We start from the raw sequence: 27,863 nt of genomic DNA, 5'->3' as shown, positions 1-27,863 counted from the left end.
ATACATGAACCTTTTCGTTTGAATTCTCTTTTCATTCTTTTATTTTTATTTTTTATGTGCACATCTCCCATTTCTTACATCAGTCTTTTGTGGAAAACAACAATGAATAAGGGGCCCCATATTATTCACTATACTAAGATCTGAGCTGGACATTTTGAGGTGCTGTTTCATATTTTTATGTTTTGTTTTTTATACAATAAATGAAGTTTTGTATACACTTTGTACATGTGTATAGTACATTTGTTTAGATAGATTGACCCAGTGTATATGCCCATTTTTTCATTAGATTCAATATATTATATATATCTTTTATTTGGTGGTCATTGTGGTGGTTCTAGCTATAGTGGTCATTACAATATTTTATTTTATTTTATTGCATGATTATTAGTTTATTTTTATTGGAGCGCTCACATACCAGATATATATCTTTTTAGTTTTACCAGACAAGTCGCTCCCTTGTATGTGATGCAGACCTGCTGTTATTGATCCTATCGGGTCTATTTATTTCTTCCATTCTCACTGTCAGTTCCTATATATTTACATTTGATCTTATCCTTTTTCCCTCCCTTACATTTCTCGTTTATCATAACTTTTCTGTAACACAGACGTGTGCTTTACAGATATCAATTGGAGTGCAACTTTGGAACTCCTGAATCTTCAGTTATCAAGCCATTTTCTTTTATTATTTTTTTCTAGGTTTAATCACTTTATTTAGCTAGTGTGTGACACTCTGGGTGATGGCCAAGTTTATAGGCATTTTTTAATATATACATATATATAATTTTTCAATAAATTCATTTTTAATTTTTATTCCTCAATCATTTTTTTCTGATTGATATCCTCAGCCTTTGTTGGTATTAATACTCAAATACCACCGAGGGTTACCCCCTTTTCTCTAGTATACCAGAGGGAGCTGTACCCAATCAGTTCATAGCTTTTAACTGTTCTAGTTATATACTGGAGTAAGATGTTACTAGATTGCCCAATTTTGAATGAAGGATCAGATTTTCATTTAGTCCCTGCATAAAGCCTATTCAATGTGAAGACTCTGGTGTATGCCCCAGGAACAAACTTTCAGAGGGGTGACTAGTAAATGCTGCAAACAACAGGTCTGCAGCTTTTGCAAGCTTGTTTTTTCGCTGGGGATATATATACTAAAATTATTTAAAAATAAATAAATTAATAAACAACATTTTCCAAGGAGTGTTCCTTTTTAATGTGGCTCATTTAGTAAATTAGGAACTACTCTTGTTTGCCTTTGTAATAAACACTTCATTGCGATGCAGTCAAGTCCACATGTGCTAATATATTTACCGATTCTGAATTGTAAATAACTTTAATTTTTATTAACCCCTTAAGGACCGGGCTGTTTTGGCTATGTTGTACGTTAAGGACCCAGGGCTGTTTTAACACTTTTGTCGTGTTGTATGTGTTAAGCTGTAATTTTCCTCTTCCCATTCAAGTTATATATTTGTTTTCTTGCAGGATAAAAAGAGCTTTCTTTACATACCATTATTTGAATCATGTCATATAATTTACTTTGAAAAAAATAAAACAAAATATGGTGATTTAAAAAAAAAAAAAAAAAATGTTTTTTTTTTTTTTTTTACTTTTACTTGAAAAATCTTTTACTTAAATGCAAAAGCTAATGAAAAAAAACTGCTAAATAGTTTCAGAAATGTGTCCTGAGTTTAAAAATACCCAGTGTTTACATGCTTTTTTTTTTTTTTTTTAATTCTTTATTTTTGTTGAGGCATGTGATTATAGGGGTACAGAAAAAAGAGAGGGGGACTTTCAAGAGTTGTACAGGATAGGGTCGTCATAACATATTGTCACAGTCTCCTATGATTATCAACCTCATTTTATATATAGTAACATGCTATGGCTAAATACTGTTATTTCTCGCTATAATACTGTTATTTCTCGCTTTAATACTGTTATTTCTCGCTTTAATACTGTTATTTCTCGCTTTAATACTGTTATTTCTCGCTTTAATACTGTTATTTCTCGCTTTAATACTGTTATTTCTCGCTGTAATACTGTTATTTCTCGCTGTAATACTGTTATTTCTCGCTGTAATACTGTTATTTCTCGCTGTAATACTGTTATTTCTCGCTGTAATACTGTTTTCCCTCGCTTCAATACGGTTATAATGCTGGTAAAAACAAAACTAAACATTTGTGAATATCATCGTGTTGGAGCATATTTTCACTCTTATTACGCTAGTACAGGCATGTATATTGCAAATTCTTCAGTTGTTATGCAGTTAGTTAGTTACAAGCGCTTCCCTGAGTCCAGATCAGCTAGCATTGCCTCCCACTACCCGAGATAAAGACACTACAGTACTATCTAGTGAAGTACAGATCCCCACCTTCCCGACTAGTAGCTGGTTTAACAAGGTACAAAGCACCCCCTTTATGCTGGCAGTCTCTTTTATGTGGACAGTGTTATATGCTTGCCGTAGTCCTTGCTGCAGTCATGATCATATTCCACCGTTTGCTCTGGTAGGAGTAGTAGTAGTGGGGCGCCGGGTTAGCCAGTGGGTTGTGGATCTTTGATGTGCCCATTCGCTTGCAGCCTTGTGGATGTTGTCCGCCCGTTCTGCTTTGCAGCTTGGTTGGTATTGGCGCTGTGGGTCTCAGTGCCGATAAAAGGGTAAGGCATCTTTTCCGCTTGTGGATCACATGGGTCTCTGCATTTTCGGGTGCCCCCTGTGGATGTATTGCAGCCCAGGTGTAGGTAGGACGTTAGTTGGCGGTGCATTCCCACCAGGGGTGGCTGTGAGTGATGAGCCTTCCTGTGCTTGGTAGCTGTAGTGGAGGCTTGTTGCTTGCCACAGCAGATTACAGACCAGCTGGTTCCCGGAGGACGCATGGCTCCACTCTGGCTCGGAGAGAAGGTATGCTCTCCCTCTGGCCTCTGTGCTTCTGTCAGTCGCCATTTTAGGTGAGGCGTTTGGGCCACGAGGCTGGGTGGCAATGTAGCGGTGGTTTGCCATAGGGACCGGGATGACCCCCACCGGCCCAAGGGGGGGGGGGGATGGGGCAGCGGAGCGCCGACCGGAGAACTGGGAGAGCGGCCGTCTCACCCCAGCTCAAGCCTTCCTAGGCCGCAGACCTCAATCAGGTTACTTTGAATCCGGATCGGAACTTGAGGGGTATCCCCGTGTTCAGCGTCAGCTAGTGAGTACTGTGGGTCCAAAGTTAGGGCTGTAGCTGTGATCGGATCGCCGTTAGCACCGATATTCCGGTTCTGGTGCAGGAGCTCAGACGGCATGCGTCTGATCCGGTCGGAGGTCAGGCCCCGCCCCCCTACATGCGTTTTTTTTTTGTGTGCAAATTATAGGGCTATAAGTACAAGCAGGAAATTGCTGTCTCAAAATATATATTTTAAAAATGTATCAATAGTGACATTGTAACATTATCTATCATAAATCTCTGAATCACACCTCACATGTACATTTACTTGTTTTTTAAAGTAGACAACCCAGGGTATTCAATATGGGATATGTTCAGTCTCTTTTAGTAGCCACTTAGTCACAAACACTGGGCAAAGTTAGCATTTATGTTTGTTTGTTTGTTTGTGTGTTTAAAAATGCAAAAAACAATTGTGAACGCTAACTTTGGCAAGTGTTTGTGGCTATTAAAAAGACTGAACATACCCCATTTGCAATACCTTTGGTTGTCTTCTTTTGCAAATGGTATGCCATCATGGGCATAGAGCTAGGTAAATGGTATGCCATCATACCATACGCTCTCAAAGGCAACATAACCAATCCTGCAAATTTCAAAAAATAAAAAAAGGAAAATGAAGCCTTATATTTGACCCTAAAAACAGGCGGGTAGGTGCAGCGCTTCAGTAATCCTTGACAAGGTATATGTGGAGAGAACAAGAGAAGGAATAATAGTGTAGGATTTAAAACTGTAGTGGTAATAAATAAAATAAAATATGTGCACTCACACTTTCCTGGAGCTTCAATACAGCTCCAGTGTATGCGCCTGGGTGGAATAATCCCCGCCTATGGATCAAGTGCAGAGGCAATTCTTCAAGTAATAGATGTGGTAGGGGGTATCCTCATAAAAAAAAATAAAAAAAATCGTATATGGTGAAGTATGTAGAGCTATGAAGCAAGGGTAGGTAAAAACTATAAAATGTGCACTCTCGTGTAATGGAGCTGTAAAACCTGGATCCTCTGATAGCGCTTGAAGTGGTATGATCCCCACTCAAGGATATAGGTGTAAAAGCAAATTCTTCCCTCCGTGTATATGTGGAGATAAACAAACATAACCACAATAGTGTACACCGTAAAAAAGGAGTGTAAGCAGAAATAAATAATTTAAGCCTACTCACATGCTAATGAGCAAGTTCCGGTTTGCTCAATCCAAAGCGCTTGGGTGGTATGATCCCCACCTGAGATATAGCTCCAAACAATCCGACAGCAGCAAACTATGGTCCAATTAAAAAAGTACTTTAATGTTAAAAAAAATATAATAAAAGAAATACAATATATAATAAAATAGTGATAAAAAAGTTATCAACAATACATTGCTGTCGGATTGTTTGGAGCTATTTCTCAGGTGGGGATCATACCACCCAAGCGCTTTGGATTGAGGTGTCCTGATGAAAGCTCCCCAGTGGAGCTGAAACATCAAATTTTTCTTCCGCACTAAATGGAGAAGTTATCTTCTGGAAAACCTTGAGTGCCGGTATTTTCACTTTGTTTATGATTAAGCCACCAGAGCACCAGGTACTATTTTTCTTTTTTTTTTTTTTTGTTGGAGTGCAGGGGTATTTTGTATTTTATTTATATATATATATATATATATATATATATATATATATATATATATATATATATATATATATATATTTATTTTTTTACATTGACTGCTTTTTTCAAACTTTATTTTATCTTTTTTTTTCACCAGCAGGGGGACTGTCTGTCAGGCAGATTCACGGACGCCTATTGTGGCCATGTGACCGCTCTTTCAGAGCGCTCACATGGCCGCGGGAGCCTAATTCGCCGAGGGGGGACTGTCTGGGCTGTCAGGCAGTCCCCCCCAGACCAGGAGTAACGGCGATTGCCGACGAGGGAACAGAGGCGAATGGGTAAGTAAATATTTCCGTTATGACGGTACAGGACCCTCAATGGGATGTTTCCGATGACGGTCCTGAACCGTCAACGGTCCTTAAGTGGTTAAACAAAAAAAATATGCCATGGACTGTCAGTTAAAAAAAGATGACGGATAATAAATGGTTTAATATGGAAAATTGTTTCGTATTTACCGTAATTTTCTTTTCCTGATTATTGTACATAGCAGCATTTACTAATGGTTAATTCCTCCCCTTGCAGCAGAAAGGACAGTAAATGGCTAATAGTTATAAAAAACATTATTAAGCAGCACAAACCTATTAATCCTTAGCCTCAATTGCCCAAACTTGGCCAGGCTGCAGCTCTCTCTTCTTCCAGGTATTGTCCCCTCTGCATTTGCCTCTTCAGCTCCTCTCCCAGGCAGCTATCCACACCTAGGCCAAGACTGTGATCAGGTATTGCTTTTAAAATTGCATTTGTAGCTCTCAGACCTAGCTCTCTTGTCCTGGGACACTGGGACCAAGCAGTCAGCCAACAGGTCCAAAAACTGTTACTGAATCTCTGGATAAATCAACCAGGGCACATACATCTAACACACAATACTTTATTTTGAAAAGGGCCACCTTGTCCTTAAGCATGTGGTGAAAAACATTTAAAATACAAATATACAGAAAATCGGAGAAAGAACAATTATAATAAATACATGAACTTATTTGGTAGCCCTAATTTGCATACCATCATTATGTAATTGTAAACATTTCTGTTCAGTCAGCAGAGGCCGCTGCAGAGTTATTAACCAACAATGTATAGTCACATGCACAAAAACAAACCAGCTAGATATGAGTTAAACACTCAGACCTATACTAGCTATATGAGTGGAGCGCTACACATTGAAATAAAGGGTACACACTTACCCTAAAATATTTAACTCAAATGATGAGTAGACACACATGAAAGGAAAACTAGAAAAAACAATATAGTGTAAATCTATTAAAAAATAGGTAGATAATGTATAGCACACGTGTGTCAACTCACATTGATAAGAGCCTCTAAAAGACGGGCTCAAATCACATCAGCAGTAGTGTCCATAGATGAAATCCTCAAGAAATGACACAAAAGTGAGAGAGAACTTTCTGGTGTAGTATGGTCTATACATGTAAATCGACTTTAAATTCAAATATTTTACTTCCCTTATTCAGAGCCACTGAAACCTGGCTCTGAGTATATTGGTTTGTGTGCCTATAGAGGGGGCACCTTCCCTTCATTAGCAGCAGGTAGTGGATAAAGCCAAGTATGACTTAGAAATATTTATTTTCAAATCAAACAATTACAAAAAAAAGTATATAAGTTTAGAAACCTACATAAATGGTAAGTGTAATTGTCCAAAATAAGGTTTGTAGTCCGAGATGCATTTCACCTGAAATTATGGGCTTTTTCCATCAGCATATAATTTCCATTCATTCTAGCTGCTTTTCCTATTCGTCCGTTTAGTCAGCGTTCCTCCAATTGGAAGCTGGGATGTAGAGAAGTCAGCTCTTCCACCTGTTTCTTGTTTGTATATAGTTAGGGCAATCGGAAGTGGCGTTCCATCACAAATCGCATCCATTCCGATTCCCTTTCCACCATTTTGTTAGTGGGCATATGCCTTTCTTACTTTGACCGGAAGTTTGTTACTAATGTGATCTAGTAATAGAAGGAAGGCCTATGTAAGCCACTGAAAGAACAGAAACCCTGGTACTTATACTAGTCTTTAATAAAGTCTAAATTCATAATGTACTTACATACTAAACAGAAATGGAGACAGGTGAACTCCTGTAGGGCTGTATTTCAAAGACAAATGGAAATTTGAACAACTGACAGCCTAAATTATTTAAACTGTAAGCCCGTATGCCCCATTCCCCATCACTATTGGAGCTCCATCAGACTCCTCCAAACGGTTGTGAAGGATAGAAAAAAGACTGCCTGAGGGGTAGAGGATATATCTATTTATACTAATTTCAGAGTTCAATTTCCTATAGTTTCTGCTGTGAGGGGAGGAGCTAACCCATAAGTACATGCTACCATGTAATGATCAGAAAAGCATTTATTTTGTAAAAAAAATTTTTTTTCTTCTTCTAGGGACCAGAGACCATTTGTGGATTATGGAGATACTGTGATGTATGGAATGCAGGCAGCTCCCAGCCACTGGATGCGTACACATTCTATATGGGGAAGGTAGGCCTCAAACATATGCATTTTGTAAATTGATCTGTGCTTTGTTTGCTGCAATTCAAGTTAACTTTTGTCAAAATGGTAAATTTTCTCAGGAAACTCTTTTAAAATGGGAAAAGGTAACCATGAAACAGCATTTTGTACTTGTTTTACTTAGTTGAACATATCTTTATGTGTTTGGGAAATTCACAGTAGATATAGTTCCTACTTCCGTATTATTGAAAACTATTGCTCTTCATTGTTATACATGCAGTTTTAATTAAGTAAATGTCTGAAGCGTCTCTAGCAAGTTGTATGAGTTTAATGAATTAAAGGCACCTAGACCACTTAAGCTAATTGAGAATCACATTACATTGCAGCTCTAAGTCTGCCAACAGTGGCTGTCTACCAGACAGCCACTGGTGGCGCTTCTGGAATCGAAACGGACCTTTGGTCCGTTATCTGACGCTGGACCTCCAGCATTAGATTTTCCCCATAGGAAAGCATTGAATTAGGTCTGACCCGCTGGCTGACGTCGATGGGGGAAAAGCGTGGGCAAGGCCTGACCCTACCCAGCGCCAAGGGACATCGGCTCTGGATTCAGGTAAGTGGCTGAAGGGGTTTTAACCCCATCAGCCCTGCTGGAGGGGGCGCGTGAGGGAGGAGGCTTCTTGGAAACCTATAGTGCCAGGAAAAAAGGCTTTGTTTTCCTGGCACTATAGGATCCCTTTAAGCTGCATTATGTTAAAAGGTATTTGTAATTGTCCTCTTGCAACATATGTAACATAGAAACATAGAATGTGACAGCAGATAAGAACCATTCGGCCCATCTAGTCTGCTCAATATTTCAAAATACTTTTAATTCGCCCCTGGCCTTATCTTAAGTCTAGGATCACCTTATGCCTATCCCACACATGCTTAAACTCCCTCACTGTGTTAACCTCTACCACTTCAGCTGGAAGGCTATTGAGTAAAGTAGGTAGTATCCTTAAATAATTTAACCGATTAGCATTTTTCATAAGGGCCTAGTGGGTCTTAGTTGCTGGCTTTTCATGCTGTGATAACATCATTGTCATCTATTGGCACCATTAGTTATAGACTGGAAAAGTTGGAGGCAGTTTGTTCTCCCCTGGTTTCTGCAAACCCAACTATTTCCAGTCACACAGCCATTGATGTCAGGCCCGGTAATTCTTTGGCATCAATTACAGTCCCTGAATGTATTAACCCCTCGCATATGGTCCCATCTCACCTTAAAAAGGACATTCTGGAAGGCAAGGACGTTAACCTGGTCTCACTGCTTATTGCCTCCCAGGATGTTCTTGAGAATAGGACTTTTGCATACGGGGATATTTCATTGCTTCCAAGGGCAAGAGACCCCCGTTTGAACAAAAAAACTGTCCATACCAGAATTTGTATTAGGTTTTGGCATTTATAGGGACGTCTACTGCTCGGTATATCCTGAGAAAAGAGAAGAGTTAGACGTGTATATGCACAAGATGGTGGATCTGGGGCACAAATACGGTGGTACTGCTTTTTATGATTACCACCTTCTCTGCAAAGGTGGCTGCAGCTCTGACTCGGACTCTGTTAAATTTCAGCATACATTGGAGCAAGCTGGACACTGAGTTATTCTGCAGATACTTTGCAGGCCTCAGACCCCCAGCTTGTGCAGTATGTGCATCTACAGCACATAGCATCAATTTTTGCCCTAATACGGCGGAAACTGAACAGGTCCACTCTGTCCCTAATTTTCAAAAACCTGCCAGAAGCCTGAATGATAAACTGGGTAGGGACATCGTGTTCCTAGGCAAATCACAGATTTGTAATAATTTTAGTGCGGGTAATTGTGGTTTTAGCTCCTGTAGGTTAATGCACTTATGTTCCCACTGTTTCAGGGCTCATTTAAAGACCATGTGCCCAAATAAAGCTTTCCCTAAACCGTATCATACTTGCGTGAACTTCACGTTATTGGCTACACTATTACAACACCCATCACACCATTTGGTTAATTACATTATCACTGGACTGTCTGAAGGGTTCCACACCAGTTTGGTACACTTGCCAACTGGTACACTAGAATGTGACCATTTACACGTTAGATGACCCACAGTTAGTACATACACTCATTATAACAGAGGTAGAACAAGGGTTTTTGTTGGGACCTTTCGTTTCCCCACCCTTCACATCTTGGAGAGCCAACCCCATAGGGGTTGTCACGGAAAAAACCTCACTCAAACCCAGACTGATAATTGACTTATCAGCACCACATTCCTCCACTACCCCCAGCCTTCATTCCCTCATACCTTCCGAAGAATTTTCATTACAGTATGCCACTATCGATAATGCCATAGGGGCCATTTTATCAGCTGGTACAGGGGCATGGCTAAGTAAAAATATACAAAAAATCTTTCACTGTATCACAATGAATTACAATTAGAATAAAGTGACTGTTCCTTTAAATGTGAATAAAGTGCTTAAGTGGATTGAAAGTGCATATAACCATGTATAAATACTTGACTTCCCCTTCTAGGTTAGGATTAACCCGAAGATCTCCTCAAATCTTCAATCAACGTATATATAACATATAGGGTGGATCCAGCTAGGGGAGACAACATGGAATATAGTGCAACACTGTGGAGCCCAATAGGGAAATCTATATGTGCCAATGGGTCACTCACACTAACGCGTTGAATTAATTGATAATATCTTTTAACTGATGCCAGCTGTTTTTAACTTCTGTGTAAGTAAACACATTTTTATACTGCACACTTGTTTAACAGTCGCTTTACTTGGTTACATTTTATTTTTACACATGACCGAGACCCATACTATCAAGAACCAAGAAGATATACATCTAAAGATCTCTGAATGCCTGTACTTTGAACACAAAGTGTGAGTGACCCATTGGCACATATAGATTTCCCTATTGGACTCCAGTGTTGCACTATATTCTATTTTGTCTCCCCTAGCTGGATATATGTTATATGTGCATGGCTAAGTAAAACGGACGTAGTAAATGCTTTCAAATTACTTCCCATTCACCCTTCCCTTTGGCATCTACACGGCATTAAATGGCAGGGGTGGTATTATTTTTTTCACACAACTTACTTTTGGCTCCAAGAGCAGCCCCAAAATTTTGGACACGTTTGTGGAATCTTTGTGTTGGTTCTTGCTTAATGTGTGTAGATGTCTATCAGTTTTTCACTACCTAGATGATTTCCTCACGATTGAAAACAACACACTCCTTCCAAGTAGCCTTCCATACATGTTGGCTCTGTTTGAATCCCTCACTATCCCAGTCTCTCCTCACAAAACTTTAGGTCCAGACACTAGCATGCAATTTCTGGGGATGCAATTGGACTCTATCCACATGCAAGCTAGTCTCCCACAAGATAAGATTGAGCGCACCCTGGCAAGTATTGAACACTATTTACAACAAGGTTATTGCAACCAGAATGAACTTCAATCGGTCCTGGGGTCGCTCAATTTTGCTGTGAGGATCATACCACAGCGTAGATCCTTTATTTCTCATTTACTATCTTTATTTCCACAATTCACCTCAGACACTTCATGTATCACTTAAGATAATCACGCAATTTACGTATGCGGCGGGTTTTTCTCACATCTTGGAACGGGCAAGCCATGTTTATACCCCCCCCTGACATTTCACCTACACTATGGACAGATGCCGCAGCGAACTCCGGTTTTGCGGCCATCTGGGGAGACCAATGGCTTTGGGGACCCTGGCCAACACACGTTAAATCCCTGCCCAGCTTCTCCGCTACCTCAGCTTTGTTTTGAGTTCTACCCGATCGTGGCAGATGCCATTGTCTGGGGTCCAAACTGGTCCGGTCACGCGGTCAGGTGTTACTCAGATAATTTAGCCACTTGCCACACTGTAAATAAAGGCCGGTCTTCATCTCTGGTCATCATGAGATTGTTGAGATGACTCACATGGGTAGCAGCCACTTGTCAATTCTTTATCACCTGTATCCACGTTCCAGGGTGCACATCTCAGCTGACCACTAGTCTCAGTTTCGTTTTCAGGCTTTCTTCCTGACACTACCCACCGCTTCCAGACTGGCTACTCCTGCCCCACCCTTTCAAGACATGCTAATGGATTGAATGCTTTGTTAAAGGGACACTCCAGGCACCCAAACCACTTCTGCCCATTGGAGTGGGCTGGGTGCCCACTCCCACTACTCTTAACCTTGCAAGTGTAATTATTGCAGTTTTTTATAAACTGCAATAATTACCTTGCAGGGGTTAACTCCACCTCTAGTGGCTGTCTACTAGGCAGCCACTTGAGGGAACTTCCTGACTCATAGCACAGATTATCTGTGCTAGAGCGTCGCTGGACGTCCTCACGCTGGGTGAGGACCTCCAGCGTCGCTCAATTCCCCATAGGAAAGCATTGAAAATCTTTTTCAATGCTTTCCTATGGGGAGCGCTAATGCGCATGCGCGGCATTGACACGCATGCGCATTAGGTCTCCCCGGCCGGTGGGCGGGATCAGTCTTGACCACCGGCCGACGGAGTCAGTAGTAGGAGCGGCCGGAGGAGGAGGCAGCGACGAAGGACATCGTCGCTGCCTCAGGTAAGTGACTGAAGGGGTTTTTACCCCTTCAGCAACTGGGGATTGGGGGGTGGGAGGGAGCGGGAACCTGCAGTGCCAGGAAAACGGAGGAAAATTTCCTTTAAATCCTGCACGTCACGTTTCTCACCTTGCACGTTCCGTCAACACTAGAAAATCTTACGATAGGGCTTTTAACATATTCACTAAATTTATAGCGGAATTTAACATTCATGACATGTTTGCGTTGGAAGCAATATTAGGGTTCACTTCTTTTTGCCACATTAACCTAAAATTATCATTTAATACAATAAAACTGTACCTTACGGGCATCCAGCACCACAATCTTATTTGACAACCCAACACGACAGGTTTCCTTTCATCATATCAGATAAAGACATTACTGAAAGGCATTAAAAAAAAATATACACACGTTCCCTCTCAAAGACTACCCATACACAACGTAATTTTCCACTCACTATCTGACTTACTAGATTCTGCTCCTTTCGAACCCAATACGGTGATCAAAACTGCCATATACTTAGCATTTTATGGGTTCCATGTCTCAATGAATTTACTACCCCAGACTACCTGAGAATTATTGACTTGCAGAGAAACACAGACTATTAAGTAAATCAAAAACCAGCCCTATAGGACATACTGTTAAAATTTCCTTGTACCCTACTATAAACAAATGGTGCCCGGTGCAAGTCTTGGACACTTATCTCATTACGGTCCAGAAACAACCACACCAACCCCTACTAGAACTGCACAAATACATACTTACAACAGCAAAATTCATGCTTTATGTTCGGCTGCTGTTAACTATGCTCGGTCTAGATTCCAATAATTTTTCAGGACACTCTTTTCGCAAAGGGCCAGCATCTGCAGCTTCCGCAAATCGCATACCTGCTCATATCATCAAGGCTATGGGGCGCTAGAAATCCTCCGCCTACACTCTTTACATACCAAATCCAGTTAAAGAATTAAGACAAGCTTTTTGTGACTCATCCAAATAAACTAAGTTTGTTACACAAATTATGTTTTATGGTATTTTCTTTTTGCCCACTTTTATTACAGGCCTACTGCTTTGTCGGTTCCGGCACACCACAACCGACTGGTGTAAAGTTATATATGTTATGGTTATAGTATGCTAGGTTTCTGTCTTTACTGCTATATAAAAGCAGTTACCCATCTGCAATAAAATAAATTAACACGAACAATATTAGGGACACTACTGGAAGTAAAAGCAGATCACTGAAAAAGGTAAAATAGAGAGCACACAGTCCAGAGGACTTTTCTCTTCCAAGGCAGTGGATGCCATCAGAGGATACACTGTTGTTCCTTTTACCCCAATCCCTGTCCTAAGCTGTAAGGTATGTGAACATGAATAGCAAAGTTTCCCAAGCCCCACTGGGCAGCCCGACAACTCTGCTGGCAGCCAAAGATCCAGAACAGCCCATGGCTCTCTGGAACTCCCAAGAAAGCCAGAGCCCTCCAGCTCCCATGCTACATCTCTCCAGCAGAGCTCCACCCAGGGTACCCCCAGAGTCCCCATTACACCTAACACCACACTGTCTTAAAGTGTTTAACTCCTCCCGTACTCCCGAGGCTCACTGCACAACGGCCATCAGCTTCAAACTGTGCACCCATCCCAAATGTGAAGGTTGTTTAGATCTCATGTACAACCTAGTAAGGAGGGGGGGTTTCATGGTGGCTCAAATCACATCCACTGCCCTGAAGTTACTGTGCCTTGACTAAAGCTCAGGATGGTTGGCTGCCCCAACTAGACACAGAAAGTCAAGACATTCATGGATAAGTACGCTTACAACTGTTGATCACTGGTAATAGAAACACTATAACTGGTAAGCAGATTGGCGAACCAAAGTTATAGCAGATTACATACCCCACCCTGTTCTTATATGCAGTATAAGGCCCATCCAGGGCAAAACAAGCTGTAACAGATGGCCAAAACTTGCGTAGCCATAGGTCCCACATCACTCTGATTTTGCAACTATACCAGTTAATGTTAATGATGTGGTATGGGTTTAGTGACCCTTTAGTTTTAACCTTGCAGTCTAAAACATTGCCGTTGCATAGATACAGCAATGTTGTTATTGCAGGGTTAAAGGGTCACTATAGGGTCAGGAACACAAACCTGGGCCCCTCATGTCTCCAAAATCTTACTTGTATTCAAGCCTGAAGCTGTAACTCTGCATGCTGTTTGCCTCATAAAAGCAAGCTATCTGCTGACATCATCAGAAGTGGTAGCCTGATCCAGTCACAATGCTTCCCCATAGGAGTGGCGGAGACTGGCAAAGAGGCAGATCAGGGGCAAAGCTAGCACAATTCAAACACAGCCCTGGCCTATCAGCATCTCCTCATAGAGATTCAATGAATCTCTATGAGGAAAGTTCAGTGTCTGCATGCAGAGGGAGGAGATACTGAATGTTTGGATGCATTTTAGGCAGCCATGACCCAGGGAGGATCTCTAACAGCCAACTGAGGAGTGGCCAGTAATAATATCACTAGGCTGTAATGTAAACACTGCATTTTCTCTGAAAAGACAGTATTTACAGCGAAAAGCCTGAAGGTAAAGATTCTACTCACCAGAACAAATTCAATAAGCTGTAGTTGTTCTGGTGACTATAGTGTCCCTTTAAATGCACGTGTGGCTGTCTTCCTGACAGCCACTAAAGGCACTTCCACTAAAAAACAGATTAAGACTTGCAATTCAGCTTAAAGGACCACTGTAGTGCCCTGATGGCGCCCCCACCCTCAGGGTCCCACTCCCGTGGCGCTAATCCCGTACTTTTTTTCCAGCGCCGGGACTCTCCTCCCTCTTCTGATGTCATTGGCTGAATGCGCATGCGCGGCAAGAGCCGCGCGCGCATTCAGCCAGTCCATAGGAAAGCATTCTCAATGAAAAATCACGGTGAGAAGCGCGGAAGCGCCTCTAGCGGCTGTCAATGAGGTGAAGTGGTCTGGGTGCCTATAGTGGTCCTTTAATGTTGCTCATAGAAAAGATTTGATTGGTGCAGAAGCATTGGCTTGGCTGAGATCATCAGCTGTTACTAAAATTTTGTATAATCACTCAATCTTCGTTTCTTTATTAAAAAAAAAATAAAAAAAAAATAATAAATACATTTCATGTTCTCATTTTTGTGTGTATTATTTTGTAATGCATCGCTTGACTTACTACTGCTCTTTGTGCATAGCCATTATTTAGTCTTTGTGAGACGTTATCCAGCCATGCCTAAGTCAGTGCGTTCAGATCATGTTTTTTGGTTCTTGCTCTTGACATTAAGATTTGTGAATACGCTACTTCTCAATTACCAGCATAATATTTGGTCACTAGATGTTGTTTCTGACAAGAGACTCTTACTATGCTGACCCCCATAGAGCAGGGGTAAGGCATAATATGCATTGAAAAGATATATATTTACTTAAATGAACTCCTTACAAGTGATACTATTATATTGTAGTATTTTTTATTTTTTTAATTCTTTATTTTTGTGTGCTAACATAAACACAGCAACTCACTATGCCACAATAGCATTTGCAAGTCGTAAAGTATTACAGCAATTCACAGGTATGGCATTTAAATACTAGCACTTTTTTTTTGTAAATTGAGAGGTAAACAGGCAATACGTAAACGTTGAATGTTTAAACACAGAAGTTAAAGAAAAGCATATATACAAATCGTAATGGGTAAGAAAATTAGTAAAATAATAGTAGTAAGGGCAGCTATCATAATGCTCAAGTACAGTGTAGGTGGATGGGAACATCTGAACCCGGGTAGAAAGTCGTGCTGTTAACGCTAGTGTTGCTGTGCCCTGTCTGGGAGAGTGAGGAAGAGGGTAGATGGCATGTCAAGCATGTTAGTAAAACAGGCGTAAGTGTTGCCGGATGGTCTTTGGCAGTGGAACAACTGCATGAGAAGCTTTGTGTGTTTATATGACATAAGCAGGCTGACGTTTAACTGGGCTATGACGTCCGGGGATCGGTCAGCTAGGCTATTAATGTAGTGAGAGATATTTACAGTATGCTTGTGAGAAGCGTTGGCCTAGGACGGGATAAGCAATAACCAGATTATGGCGTGTAAGGATTGGGCCTGCAGTGTTAAGTGCATGAGGTACCTCCGGCCTCCCAAGCAAGGGGGTAGTGTGAGATGTGTGGTGGCAGGCTGTCCTACAGCTAGGACAAATATAAGGGAACATAACCATCGCTAGGTATGCAGCGTATAAAAACTACATATGCACTTAATAAGTCCCGCTCTCACCCGGACGGGCGCTGGTACAATAATAATAATACAAATAAAAATAAAAGGAGCTGCAAGCCGTCCCCTGACGCCATCCGCTCGCTTAGGTAGATAGGTCAGTCTGTGGCTCAGCGTGGTGGGTGTCGTGTTTGGGAGCACCGGGTGCTGTTAGCCAACTGTCCTGAGGTGCTATATATATGATAGGGCAGTAATTGCCCTGGTAGTGGTCGTCCATAGGCAGTCACATAAACCTTCGGGACCAGGAACATAAGAGTCTCGGAAATGCAGGTAGTTGTTCAGGCTAAAGTTCCTGTGGGTATGGGCCGGAGCCCTGGGTTATGGGACCTTCAGTCTTCATTGAAGTTCAGGTTGTGGCCGCATCTGCCGGTAAGTCCGATGGCCGCCTGGGGACAAATTCCGGGGCGTTAGCTGTTGTCCAGCGTGGAGGTTGTTGGAGACTCGTCGGAGGCTTAGACAAGTTAGGCATGTCCAGGGGTAAGCCTAGATGCCTCAGGGCCATCGTTGCTTCCTGCAGGGACCTAATGGTGTGCGTGGATTCGCCTTTGTTAACCTGCAGGGTGTGCGCAGGGCCCCAGCGGTACTTCACGTGGTGTGTGCGCAAGTGGGCAGTAAATGGCCGCAGGGCTCTCCTCCAAGCCAGGGTGGCCCCAGAGAGATCCGCATAGAACTCAAGGTTCATGCCCTCAAAAAGGTAAGTTGGGTGTTCTCTGGCAGCTGTCTGGACTGCGGTTCTGTCCCTCTGGGTTTGGAATTGAAGGATCACATCTTTAGTAGCTGTGGTCGGGGCTGTTGCAGGCTTTGGGATGCGGAATAAGCCTTCCAGCGTCACTGCCTTAGCAGACTTCGGGGTCAGCAGTGCTGTGAGGAGCCTGCGTGCGAAGTGGGGCAGTTCAGCATCAGGTATATCATCCTTAACGCCTCTGATCTTCAAGTGTTTCAGGCGGCGGTTGTTTTCCATCGTGGCGAGTTTCAGCTCGGTCTTTTTGTTTTGCTGTTTAAGCTCTGTAATAGCCTGCTGCAGCTCCTTAATTTGGCCGCCGTGGGTTTCTATGGGTGTGTCCACCATCCTTAGCCTGCCGTCCAGGCCCTGCAAGGCCTCCCTGAGTGATGCCACATCGGCCGAGATTTTTTGGTGGTGTTCCGCCATCAGATCTCTGATTGCCTCCATGCTTACCGGCGTGGGTTTTACCGCGGTTGGCTGTCTCCGATCCGGTGGCTGATGTGGCCGGGCCCCTATGCTTTGGGGTCCCTACGGGGATAGATTAACCCATTAATAAGGGTTGAAAACGCCGTTTTTGGTTGTAGTGGCCTGGAGCTCTTCAGCCATGCGACCATTCGCTTCAGTAGTCAAGCGCCGCCCCCCCATATTGTAGTATTTTTATTAAAATTTGCTGAAGTTGCACAAAACTAAGATGTAGAAGATAACACATTGGTTAATACTTTTGTTCTCAAGGACCCCAGAAAATTGTGTATATATACGCAGTCACCACTAGGTGGTACTAGTCATACAATATTTCTTTGACAAGTTTGCTTTAATAAACCTATATTCCTGGCTAATCATGGCAGCATCCCTTAGCAGTCACAGGACAGGGATTAATTAGATTAATTAATTAGACTGATAGGTATAAAGAGTCCCTCCTCCCCTTACACCACAGTCTTTTTTCCTGTCCTTAGCAAGTTCTACAGGACTTTTTTACTTTTATTTTATGGCCACCTTCCTGCGTTTGTCGTGGGTTCGTTCCAAATGAAGTTCAGCCTCTCTTCATTTGAAGGACCCAGTAAACAGCCTGCATGAGCAGGACTAACTGGGTCAGGTTCAGAGTAAGTACTGAACTGCTGCGTGGGATGTATGTTTAGTGTTCTGAGGGAGACACTGTTCTAAGCTTCCTGGGGTTGGTTATCCTTAAAAATTTCCCCTTGTTTCTGGAAGTGCCCCTAGTAATTGGGGTCGAAATCCCCGCACTTACCTTGTTGGCAGTGTTTTGGGGATCCATACTGCAGTCATCCTGATGGAGGGTGCTGTTGGGCTCTATTGGGTGTTGTTTCCTGCCTGTGTGCCCTGTATTGCCCCTGGGGGCTTATTGGGAGTTGCTGTCCTTGTGGGGGCTGTATTCGGGCGGATTTGCTGGTTTGCCGCGGTGTGCGTTCCAGCCGCGGAATAGCCGATCCCGGAAGTGCCTCGCGCCGGCCGCGTTCCATCGCTCCGCGCATGCGCGGACCGGGCGCAGAGGTATTTAAACAGGGGAATACTGACACTTGCCTGTCAGCTGTTCGGAACTTCTGATTTGCGGTCTGAATTTTCGCCAGTTCTCCTTCTTGCTGTCTCCTGGCTGCCTGGAGGGTGTTTTCTGCCGTTATGAGGTAGGATTGCCTGTTTTCATGGTTTTTGTTGGGGGCTTTGGGTTTGCTTACTTACCAGTTTGCCTTTTTGGGCTTATTAGGAATGTGTTTCTGATTTTGCATTTGTTCCTTTCATAGTATGGATTCTCCCTCTGCCTCTGCTAGATCCCTCTCTAGAAAACATAGGTGAGCCATTTATTTTGTTTGGTGGGGGGGGGGGTTGTTGTTAAAAGAGTGCCATACTGAGCCTGTAATATATGTTATATATGGCTTTCTTTCAGCTCCAGCAAACAGTTGGATTCTCCAGCAAGAAGAGACAAGACCAACAGATGCATCAATTGTTCATCACCAGCTCCACCTGGAAGGAATCTCTGCAGGGAATGCTTGTCGGAAGCGGCTAATGTCCCCAGTAAGACTTCACCGCAGGACGACCTTAAACTTTGGATTTCCCGTGCAATTGCTGAGGGCTTTAAGTCTACCACGGGATGTGGTGGCCCTCCTAAGAGACGCAGAGTGGAACCTCAGTCTTCCAGCTCTGAGGAGGATCCTGACCTGTGGGAGGTCTTGAATGAGGGGGAGGAGGAAGCTGACTATGCCTCCAGGTCTCTGGACTCTAAATCTATAGATAGACTTATTACCCTCCTCAGAGACACTCTTAGCCTCACGGAAGAAAAATCTGAATTGAGAGAGGCTGACAGGTTTTTTGAGGACTTGAAACCTAATAGACCAACGTTCCCGGTACATTCCTCTATAAGGGACATGATCCTTCAGGAATGGAATAAGCCGGAGAGGAAGTCCACCTTGAAAAACAAATTCACGAGGACTTATCCTTATTCTGCCATGGACTGCTGCCTTTGGAATTCGGTTCCCAAGGTTGATGCTGCAGTGATCCATATGGCTAAAAAGACCACGCTTCCTATAGACTCCATGGCATACTTAAGAGAACCTATGGAAAAGCGTATGGATGGTGATCTAATTAAAGCCTATCTGGTGCTAGGCTCCGCCCTTCATCCGGCAGTGGCGCTGACCACTCTCTCCAGGGCTCGCTAATTTGGAGGAAGACATTGGTCAAGGTATCCGTAGAGAACATCTCCTGGAGAGTCTCAAGGATTTGAGCCTTGCTACTGAATTTTGCTCTGAAGCCTCCCTGGACATCACTCGACCTGAAAGGAGTGAACGCCATTCTAGACGTAAGGACATTCAAAATGGAATCCTTACAGACTATCCTAAAGTGCGTAAAAACGGGAGATTGGATGACCTCCATAGACTTAAAAGACGCCTACTACCAAATCCCTGTAAACCGCAATCACATGCAGTTCCTTCGGTTCTGGGCTTTAGGAAGACATTTTCAGTTCCGAGGGCTTCCGTTTGGCCTCAGCTTAGCGCCAAGGACTTTCTCGAAGGTCCTTGTCTCTTTAATTGCCGTCATAAGGATGAGAGGTATCGAGATATTCCATTACCTGGACGACATACTCATCATAGGGCCTTCACAAAGAATAGTGGAGCATCATACATTAATGGCAATGAACATCCTGCAAGATCACGGGTGGCTTCTCAATATAGAAAAAAGCTCCCTGATTCCATCTCAGACCATCGTGTTCCTCGGAGCGGTGATAAATACCATTTCTGCCCGTGTGTTTTTGTCTCCGGAGAGGGTCATGAAGATAAAAGACAAAGTCAAGAAGCTCCAGGTTCTCGGAAGGGCCTCGGCAAGGGAAGTCATGAGTCTCCTGGGTTCTTTAACGTCTACGATAGGTTTGGTGAAGTGGGCCCAATGGAAGTTTCGCCCTGTACAGAGTTGCTTCCTTCTCCAGTTCGACAGAGAAAAGACGGATTGGGAACAGAAGATATCTCTGCCACTGCCAGTAAGAAAATAGTTGAACTGGTGGAAGAACCTAGCAAAGGGCTTTCCCTTGGAAGAGCCTCCGTGGACCGTTATTACGACAGATGCCAGTTCTTCTGGTTGGGGTGCCCACCTCGATTCCTCGTGGACTCAGGGGAGGTGGACCCGAGAAGAAAGTCGGCTCCACTCGAACCTAAGAGAACTACAAGCTATTTCCAAGGCCATTCGGGTGTTCCTTCCAAAGATCAGGAGTTCCTGGGTGTTGATCAAGACGGACAACCGAGCGGTGGCCTCATATGTAAACAACCAGGGAGGCACAAGGAGCAAGCAGCTCTTGAAGGAACTAGCTCCTTTAATGGAAATGGCCATGACCTATCTCCAGGGACTGAAGGCTATCTATCTCCCAGGTTCAGAGAATGTAGCGGCGGATTTTCTCAGCAGAACAGAAATTCTCTCGGGAGAATGGAAACTTCACCAGTCAGTTTTTGCTTGGATCACCCATCGGTGGGGCATGCCCCAGATCGACCTGATGGCTTCGTTCAGGAATCGCCAGGTGGAGAATTACTACTCCCTCCACCCAGAGAGTCAGGCATTGGGCCAGGATGCTCTATCTCTTCCTTGGTCGTTCGATCTGGGGTATGCGTTCCCTCCCCTACCCATGATACCCAGGTTCCTGAGGAAAGTTTGGTCAGAAGGGAAGAAGGTTATTGCCGTAATCTCAATTTGGCCTCGAAGGCCGTGGTTTCCCCTATTGTCAATGTTGAGCCAGGAACAGCCTCGGCCCCTGCCTGTTCTGGAGGATCTGCTAACGCAGGGTCCAATATTCCATCCTCATCCGGAACGCCTCAAATTGGGGGTGTGGGTCTTGAAAAGGAAAGACTTCGACAATTAGGCCTTTCAGAAGCAGTGGTCAATACCCTCTTACACTCAAGGAAGGCTTCTACGTCCTCATGCTACCATAGAATCTGGGATGTGTTTCAAGAATGGGCTTCGGCCAAGCAAGTTGACTTCATACGCCCTCGCAACACTGAAATCTTGGAGTTCCTGCAAGAAGGTCTGGATAAGGGCCTTAGCATCAGCACTCTTAAAGTTCAATCTTCGGCCCTGTCAGCTTTGTGCAACACCTCTTGGTCATCAGACCCATTGATCTCCAGGTTCTTCAAGGCAGCTTTCAAGTTGAGACCGCCTTCGAGATCCACTACCCCTCCTTGGGACCTTCCGCTTGTTCTCGACTACCTGACTGAGGATCTATTCGTTCCTCTTGAGGATTTGGATGCTGTCCTCCTAACTTACAAAACATTGTTCTTAGTGGCAATTACTTCCGCTAGGAGAGTTTGAGATCAAGGCCTTCTCCACCTTGCCTTCTTGTCTACAATTCTACCACGATAGGGTGTGTCTGAAACCTAATCCAGCATTTCTTCCTAAAGTGGTCTCTCGTTTCCATCTATCTCAAGAGGTGGTCCTGCCATCCTTCTACCACAATCCTTCTTCACCAGAGGAGATCAAGTGGCAACGTTTGAATGTCATGAACTGCCTGTCTATGTACCTTGAACGTTCTGCTCCTTACAGGAAAACTCACCAGCTTTTCGTTTTGCCTTCAGGGGCCAGGAGAGGTGAGGCAGCCTCTCTATCTACGTTGAAACGTTGGATTGCTCTTGTAATCAGGAAGGCATATCTCAATAAAGATCGCTCTCCTCCACTGAAGATAAAGGCTCATTCAACCAGAGCATTGTCGACTTCATGGGCTAATTGGGCAGAGGTTCCATACGATGACATTTGCAAGGCAGCCACCTGGTCTTCCCCGATGACGTTCATGAAACACTACAAACTAGATGTGGATACTCCTTCCACCTCATTTGGGAAGAGTGTCTTGTCTACGGTTTCTTTGTACCGTTGATATTAAATTCAGTCATAGCATAATAATTTGTTCTGTGTATTTTATCGTAATTTTATTCCCACCCTATTTTCTGTGAGCTTGGGTATTACCCATAAGTGATGCTGCCATGATTAGCCAGGAATAGAGAAAATTTATGACAAACTTACCGTAATTTTCTTTTCCTGGCTATTTCTCATGGCAGCATCAGGGTTCCCGCCCATTTTTTGTTTTCAGCTTTATAATTGGACTGTGGTGTAAGGGGAGGAGGGACTCTTTATACCTATCAGTCTAATTAATTAACTAATCTAATTAATTCCTGTCCTGTGACTGCTATGGGAGGAGTTACCCATAAGTGATGCTGCCATGAGAAATAGCCAGGAAAATAAAATTACGGTAAGTTTGTCATAAATTTTCTCTATTTATATATGTATTGGTATAAATGTTTGTTTATGATAAGGGTGGCCAGATTTTGAAAATAAAAAAAACTGGCACCCATTAGCGATAAAAAAAACACAAAAAACCCACTAAAAACAAAAAATCCCCATAGAAATACATAAACACTAGAAGTTGTTAACCTATTCCTGGCCAGAAGTGGCTTTTACAGCTCATCTCTTTTCTGGTACTCAAATGAGTGTCTTTTCATGTACATTTTGTAAGAGCATGATCAGAATTCACACACACCCTAAGCCAGGGCAATCTTAACAGCATAGGTCCCAGGGCAAAGCAATGCACTGGAGTCCTGCCTAAGCAACCACTCTCAGGAATAAATATATAAATTATTGATAAAATTAAGCTTCTATTTCTTGGTACCTCCAACAAATACAATACATACACAAAGACTGCTGAATACATACATACTTGCAGACAGACCGACATACAGTGTGTGGTGTGTGCATGTAGGGGTTCAGTGTGGGTGTGTATATAGGGTTGCAGTGTGTGGAGGGGTGCTGTGTTTGGAGTGACTCACTGTGTGTGAGGGGTGCTGTGTGTCTCTAGAAGGGGATAAGGTCCCATTGTACAGCGCTACGGAATTTGTTGGCGCTATATAAATAATGTAGTAATAATAATAAGAAAGCAAATTTTATAAAATTAGGGGAAAAAGAAAACTTGATCTTACCCCCCCGGTCCCCATTCTCCCCTTCTCCTTACCTTTGGCCGTTGGAGGGGAGGACTTCTCAAGTCCTGGTGGTGGCGCGTGCAATTTAGCCTGCAGCTCCTCTGGCTGCAGTCTGACTACTTTCTCGTCCCGCTAGTACAGTGCTGTGTCGGAGCATTGCCATGGAAATGTGCAGAAACACTCCAACCTGCCTGCGCATGGGAGAAACGTTCTGCCTCCCAGGCCCTAGCTCCAGCCCTCTGTTGTGGCAAACTGCCTTTGGGGCAGTGAGGGAGATCTGTGATCTCCCTACCGGCCCGAGAAGGCAGATAACAGATCCTGCCCTGCATAGGGCTGGCAGGGTAGGTGAAAAAGGATCTCCCTTGTCGGCCTCTGACCATGGGGAAAGGCAAATCTCCAAAAACTAGAACATTTATGAGTTCCGAGAGAGTTTATCGGGGCGCTGGGACAAATCGTTGAAAACTGGGACATTTAGTCACCCTGTTTATGATGCAGTTTTACAATTTGATATAGTCTATGGTAAAATATGATGTAATTTCTAATGCCTATTAAACCCAAGATGAAAACTGTAGAAACAGATCAGTTAACAGTATGACGTAACATGAAAAATATCAGTTTAGATCTATTTAATAGGTTATGGAACAAGATATTGAAAACCGTATTATATATTGTGTGTGTGTGTGTGTGTGTGTGTGTGTGTGTGTGTGTGTGTGTGTATATATATATATATATATACACACACACACACACACACAAAGACCTCTCACTAGATAATTGCCTTTGTGCCAAATCTCCGTCCACAAATGTAACACTTTTCAGCAATTCCGTGTGTGTGTGTGTGTGTGTGTGTGTGTGTGTGTGTATATATATGTATAAAAGTATCTCATTTCCCCTAGGCATTCTTTAGTTTAAAAAAATAAATAAAAATTTGACCAGTAGCATACAACTTAAAATTTTAAGCTCTGAAATTTTATATATATATATATATGTATATATGTGTATATGTGTATATATATATGTGTATGTGTGCTCGGAATCTCTATTATGTTAATGGAATGTAGAGAAGGAGCAAAGTTGGTTGAGGTGTGCCTGTAAAAAAGAGGGCCCACAAAGAGAAATGTGTAAAGGAGGGTGTAGGTGGGTGGGGTCAACACAGCTTGAACGGCAAAGGTAAGTAGGGGGGTAGGGTTTATATAGGGTCATAACTCCTCCCACAAATTCAGGCCAATTGGCCTTCCAACTTGTGCTCGGAATCTCTATTATGTTCATGGAATGTAGAGAAGGAGCAAAGTAGAGTTTATTTCTAGTGGCCTAGTGTGCAGCCCCTACGTTGGGCGCCTGCAGCTTTGCATGGAGTCGCGGAATGTTCCCCATAGAGCTGCATTGATTCAATGCATCTCCATGAGTAGATGCTGATTGGCGCAGAGCAGACTTATGCAGAGCATGCGCAATAGCCTCACATTACTTTTCTATGGAAAAGCATTGGCTTGGATGAGCTTATCAAGACTGATGAACTCGGCCAGGGAGGTGGAATTATCCGCGGCGAGATCAGCGTGGGAAAAAGGTGAGTAAAAACACCCTTTTTCCATGTACTTTACTTTAGTACAGAAGAGGTAGGCACACTTCAAAAGTAAAAACAAAACCACAGAACACAAAGATAAGGGTGCTCACTCTAAAGCCTTATTTCTCAAAGCCCTAAACAAACAGTCAATAGTAATGAATGAGGAGCACAACCTTATAAATAAAACGTTCTTTATTAATAGGGTACAAAATTACAGGTATCACAAAATGTATACCCATAAGCCTTAGCATTGATAGAGCTATACATGTACAATAGATATATACAATGTATCCTAATCACAAATATGCATACTCCATACTTGAAAACTGTAGTATCATTCCAGATAGAGTCTAATCGATACCTGAAAACTGCCAAACAATTAATACATACCAGGAAAAAGAAATACCAGAGTGAGTGAGAAGAGGGAGAAAAATCAAATAAAAGCCCCCTTTATTAAGGAGCATATTGGGAAAGGAAAAGAACCCCTTTATATAACCAATAATAAATTAACAATGCAAAACACCTAAGTGTAATAGGTGGCCACCCACAATGACTGGGAACCTCCCAACCATAATAACGAGCCTATGGTTGTCGAGGAAACCAATATACAGTAGTTAATATGTATGTGTATGTGTGTATGTATTTATTTGTAGTTAGGGCAGTATTGCCGTGATGGTAAGGTAACGTAACATATAATTCGTAACCAACAAACATAGTTAAAAAAAAACACCAGTTGGTTGTGGTGTGCTGGAACCGACAGTGCAGTAGGCCTGTAATAAAGACTGCCCACCTTGGAGCAGGGACGTTTTATCCGCGAGGCAAACAAGGCATTTGCCCCCAAATGCCCAGGGCAAGTGCCTTGTTAGCCTTGCGGCTAACTGACAAGGCAGGCTGCTGGGCGGGCGGCCCGCAGAGTGAGGCTGGGAGCCGGAATATGACGTCATATTCTGGGTGGCGTGCAAGGGAGCTGAGCAGACCGCTCAGAGGAAGTGCTCCCTCGTCAGCTGCCCGCCAGCGCCACCCACCCAGCAGCCACTGGACCCCAAGAGAGCGAGGAAACCCCCCCTCCCAACATCCCCAAAGGTAAGGAGGCTGGGGTGGTTAAATAAAAATATATTTTTTTTTATGTGAGTGTGTGTCTATTAGCGAGTGTGTGTTTCTGTTAGCGAGTGTATGCATATCTGTCAGTGAATGTGTAATTAGAAGGCGGGGGAAGGGTTGGGTGGGAGTGGCGCGGGAGGGGGGATACACCACTGCCTTGGAGGGTAATGTGAATAAGGGGAGTGGTAGGAAGGGTGATTCGCCAGACCAACAACGGTGAAGTGGGAGAGGATTGGCAGCCCTTTTAAAGGGGATTCAAACCCCTCCCACAACTACAGGCCCAGCCTTAAATTTGTAGTCTGTGCAATATTGTTGTGATGGTAAGGTAACATAACATGTAATTCATAACCAACAAACCTAGTTAAAATAACACCAGTCGGTTGTGCTGTGTCAGAACCGACAATGCAGTAGGCCTGTAATAAAGAAGGCAAAAACAAGTGTGCCATACAAAACGTATTCATATTGCAAAAGATCAATTATTTGGACAAATCACGAAAAGCTTGCCGTAACTCTTTAACTGGGTTTGGTATGTAGAGTATAGGCAGAAGATTCCCAGCGTCACATAGTTTTGATCATATGAGCTGGAATGTGGTTGGAGGAAGCGGATGATGCCGCCCCTACGCGGAAGGAATGTACTGAGAAATGGTTTTCCTTTAGGCCGAGTCTAGTTAACAGCAAACGGACATAGAGCATAAATTTAGCAGTAGTGAGAATTGTGGTTGGTGTGGTTGTTTATGGAAAGTGTTAAAATAGGTGTCTAAAACCTTAACGGGGCACCATTTGTTATAGGTAGGGTAAAGAGGTATGTTGACCGTGTGTCCCATCTGGCTAGTTTTAGAGTGATGAAGTGACAGCACGTAATGATCTAAGGATTTGTTGATATTGGATATTTTTTTTATTTATTTTTTATTTGCATTTTATTATATCAACAGATATGTGCATACAGGGTGTAGCAAGGGTTGTTACAAGTAGCAACAAATGTCACATTTCGTTACGTATTGCAAAGTACATGTCGTTGTTCTTGATATCTTGTTGATGTGTTTAACAATGTAAGTATGATGGGGGAGGGGGAAAAAAAAGGGTTCAGGAGAGGCAGTGTCATTCCACTAGAAGTTTGCGGGTGTGTTACTCAGCTGTTATGCTGTGTGAAGGTACAGTTTATGATTATTTTGCTCAGATACCTGTCGTAGGTACAATTCTTCATCACCTTACATGGGTGCAACCTATACGCATTTGTTGTTACATACATTATTTGTCATTTGGATGGTCTCAGCTGTCGGAGTGGCCCATTCGCCCTATAAATTTGTGAGGCTATTCTATAGTACGGTGGTGTAGGGAATCATCCCTGTGTGGTTGCCATATACTTTTCCCAGAGTTCCCAGGCTGCCCTTATAAATGTTTTTGGTGGTTTGTTTTTCCGCGCCATTATTTCATAACGTTTAGTCAGCTGAATCGCTGTAATGCATTCTACTGTTTTCGGTGGGTTCGGGTCGCGCCAATGTCTGCTTATTGTTTGGAGGGCCGCTACTATTATGTGGTATATAAGGTATGTTTGGGTTCTATGTAGATCTTTTGGGAATAGTTGTAGTAAGTAAATTTCGTGAGACTGCTGGAGATTAACTCCTGTGCTCTTCCGTATGAGAGTTGTTATATCTGACCAGTATTGCTTCAGTACCGGGCATGACCACCAGATGTGTAGCATAGACCCTTTGTCGTTTAAGCATCGCCAGCATGTGTCTGGTATGCAGGGGTTGCCTTTCCGAAGTCGTACCGGTACCATGTACCATCTACACAAGATCTTTCGTGTGATCTCCATGTGGGAGGCGCATAATGAGAGATTCTTATGAGCCCGAAACACTGTAGCCCATTGACTCTCAGTGAGTTGGGA

At 43.1% G+C, this 27,863-nt stretch overlaps 1 protein-coding gene across 1 annotated transcript in view; it reads left to right on the top strand.

The window, feature by feature from the left end:
• LOC134602707 (proton-coupled amino acid transporter 1-like) overlaps positions 1-27,863 on the top strand; it is a 115,350-nt gene that overhangs the window by 8,862 nt on the left and 78,625 nt on the right. The window contains exon 5 of the mRNA XM_063447864.1: positions 7,211-7,306. Coding sequence (XP_063303934.1) covers positions 7,211-7,306 — 96 coding nt within the window. The remainder of the gene's footprint in view (positions 1-7,210; positions 7,307-27,863) is intronic.

The sequence above is a fragment of the Pelobates fuscus genome, chromosome 3 (genome assembly GCF_036172605.1).
Source record: "Pelobates fuscus isolate aPelFus1 chromosome 3, aPelFus1.pri, whole genome shotgun sequence".
NCBI classification, from domain to species: Eukaryota; Metazoa; Chordata; class Amphibia; order Anura; family Pelobatidae; genus Pelobates; species Pelobates fuscus.
Note: the sequence above shows the minus strand (reverse complement) of the source record. Positions and strands in the feature narration are given on the sequence as shown.